Source organism: Plasmodium inui, assembly GCF_000524495.1.
Source record: "Plasmodium inui San Antonio 1 unplaced genomic scaffold supercont1.82, whole genome shotgun sequence".
Classification (NCBI taxonomy): Eukaryota; Apicomplexa; class Aconoidasida; order Haemosporida; family Plasmodiidae; genus Plasmodium; species Plasmodium inui.
The window spans coordinates 30317-33765 of NW_008481916.1; the positions used below are offsets into that span (position 1 = coordinate 30317).

The window sequence follows — 3449 nt, forward strand, 5'->3', positions numbered from 1 at the left end:
CTCTTATTATGGTGCGGGACTCACTCGTGTTAATCTGATATCTTCTGAGAGAACCATACCCCTCTGAGTATTGAGTTTTAAAATGAGCTGTGGATCTTATGCCAATCTGAATGCAATCGTTAAATCTGTTGCTACATGAATTTAATATTAATTAGGAAGCACGTTAATTCTGAATAAAAGGATTAACAGAATCGAATTAAGTAAAACTTTGAAGAATAAGAGTTAAGCCTTCTTCGACGTACAATAGGAGGATGAGAAGAAGGAAGATTGCAATAATTCTATCTAAGGATTCCTCTTGACCGGTTAAGGGAGCCGTTCAATACTGGGAATATGCTAACGCGGTTTGATTAATTTCGTCGAGAGGATTACGTATTATGGGCAAAATTTAGCAGAGGACGAGACAGAAAAATACCAGTATTACGTTTGTATGTAGAGCAACCGGGCCTACAAAGCAATCAATGTATGTCAATCAGAAGGAAACTGAGATGGATAGGTTATGACAAGAATAATGACGTACCAATTGATTATGATTACCCCAAGATATATAGGATACAGGAGGGGACAGAGATAGTGAAAGTATTGTGCCCGTCGTTATAATATATTACAACGAATACATCATAGAGATTAAGAAGAAATTCCAGCATTGAATCATGAAAACCAACTGAGAATAACAAATATATGTGAGTATAACCGAGTTTTCCATTCCGCATATCATGAACTGTAATAAGTTAAGAGAGGAAATACGGAATCCCTCATTTGGAAGTGTTAAGGGAATTTACATTATGAGTCTGAACTGAGGGTACATCGATTCCGAGAAACATAAAGAGGATGTTGGCTGAAGAAGTACAGGTAAATTACCTGTCTCTATAGATTGCTATTATTTATCAATAACATTCTATTTTTTTTTGAGCGTTTTACACGTTACCATGGAACATATACCCCAGGATATGCATACATATAGATATATATTTTCCCTTTTATATATAGGATTAATTCATCTATCCTAGGAATAGAAGCTGTTAACCTGGTGAATAATGATGCTCATCTGGCGTAATACAGCAGAGGGATACACAGGAGCTCAACGAGAAAGAAACAGAATGGTACCGGTGGTTAAACCTTTTTGAGCACAGGAAAAACATAGTTACCATTATATACAAATTCAGGTTAGAAGATTGTTTATTTGACATAAGAATGTTCCCCCTAAAATTACACGATTGGTCATGACGTGTTTTATCTATTCATATATAGGGGGAATAATGGATTGTAGAATTTGAAGTAGTATAATATGAGTTCTAATTTCTTATTGAACTCTAATTGCATGTCGCATATGATTGAAAAGACTGTTATTGTGTTTAACTGTGTTGATGCCTTCCTGTGGAAGCTGCAATGAGTACAATGGAATAGAGATATGCAGATCCAATGGGTACAGCGTGAAATGGTGAGCCGTCGCGATTATATGGCTCCTTTTATAATTACCTTATTGTTGTGAATGCGTTTTCCTGCCCCATCCTTTTTGTGAGGGTGTTCTTTGATGTTCTAATATTCTCAGTAGTATCCTCTCGCTTGTTGCATTCCTCCGGTGTATGTTTTATCATGTTTCTGCATTCTTATGAGAGTATTTTTCCATGGCGCCTCTTCCATATATAGGCGGCCTCATATGCCCCAATGTTGCGAGCGCGGTTTCACGTGGAGTAATTTCGAAAACGTGGTTTTACGTTGGATAATTTCGCGAACGTCGTTTCATGTTGGGTAATTTCGTGAACGTAGTTTCATGTTGGATAATTTCGCAAACGTGATTTAATGTGACCTAATCTTCGCGAACATGCTTTAATGTGACCTAATCTTCGCGAACATGCTTTAATGTGACCTAATCTTCGCGAACGTGGTTTTCATGTGACCTAATTTTCGCGAACGCCCTTCCATGTGGTGTAATTTTCCCCGGTTGTGGCATCATTTGGCTTAACCTTGTCAATGTGCTTCCATGGGGATAAAATCTTGGCAGGGTCCTTTCATGTGTTATATCTGTCGCACGCGTGTTGTTTCGTCCGGCTCTATTATATATATTTTTCTATTTAATTTTTTCATGAGAATACACCTCTCTTCGCCATTCCTCTGACGAAATTTTTCTGCAGAGTTTGTTTATGATGACATTTCTCGCAGTATTCTTATGAAGATGCCTTTATTTGTTGGATCTTCATCACGATTTCTTCTCGTGTCGTTGTTTCATGATGATGCCTTCTTTTCCTGTCTGCTTATGGTGCTGCCCCTCCGGGGCATTGCGCTGTTCTTGTGTTACCTCACTGTGATGCTTTTTCTCTGTGTCACATCTTTTTAAGGATGCTTATATTTTCCATGTCATTATGAGTATGTTCCTCCGGGTGACATCTCTGTTTGGTCACTCCTTTCTCCTGCGTGAATATGAAGATATTCATGTGTGTATCATCCTCTTCAAGGTGATATTTCCTGTCGCATCTTTATCGAGTTTTGTTTTCTCTTGACGCGTTATTGTAAAGAATCATTTTGGTTACGCATTTTCTTCTTCGAAGATTCATCTCTCCGAATCGTACTGAATATATTTTTTTGCGTGCCATCTTTATAAAACTGGTTTCCTCTGCTGTGTTACTATGCAGATTCTTCTCTGTTCTGCATTTTTTTCTGACGGCAGTTTTCTTCTCAAGTCTCCTGATGATGTCCTGTGTCGCGTCATTGTCAACATTTTCCTCTGTGTTGCATTTTTTTACGAAGATTCTTTTTATCGCGTCATACTTAACAGATTTTTTCTTTTTGCATTTCTACAAAGATGCTCCTTCCTTCGGCCATTTCACTACGAGATAATTTTTTGTGATGCATTACTTCATGAAGATAGTTTTTCCCTGTGCCATCTTGATCATGTTATTTCGCACGTCATCCTAAAGAAGTACTTTTTCCGTGTTATTGTGAAGAAGTTTTACTGTCACTAACTTCCTTTATGAAGGTGCTCCATCTCCGCGGCATCGTGAAGATTCTCTCCTATATGTAATTTTTTTTATGAATATTCTTTTTCTGCACTCAACTAAAGATTTCGTTTTGTGTGTACTTTCTTCTATGAACATGTCCCTTCCGGTTCCTCATGGTCAAGTTGTCTCTTTGGCCACGTCATCGTGGAGATTTCTTTCTTGCTGATTCATTGTGCACATTCTTCTTTGGCGCATCATTTTGCAAATTTGTCATTGGCAGCATCATAGTTTTGATTTCCTCTTGAATCTATCATCGTGAAAGATGTTCTTCTGGGGGCTTCATTATGAAGATTTTTGTTTTGCTGTGTCATTTTGAAGATATCCATATGTATGTCCTCCTCGTTATCATAAACCCTTCATTCCGCGGAATCTTCATCAACTTATTTCTTTCTCTTATAAGTAGCGTCCTCATGAATATATATTTTCTTCCTTTACTCTCTTATTCCGATGGCC

General features: G+C 37.8%; 1 protein-coding gene across 1 annotated transcript; it reads right to left on the minus strand.

The window, feature by feature from the left end:
• Positions 1–1230: 1230 nt before the first annotated feature.
• C922_05497 (hypothetical protein) lies at positions 1231–1595 on the minus strand (the record flags this gene model as incomplete). Its single annotated transcript, XM_008821068.1, has 2 exons — positions 1231–1381; positions 1477–1595. The coding sequence occupies 2 exons, from the start codon at positions 1593–1595 to the stop codon at positions 1231–1233; spliced, it is 270 nt and encodes an 89-aa protein (XP_008819290.1).
• Between the last annotated feature and the right edge of the window lie 1854 nt (positions 1596–3449).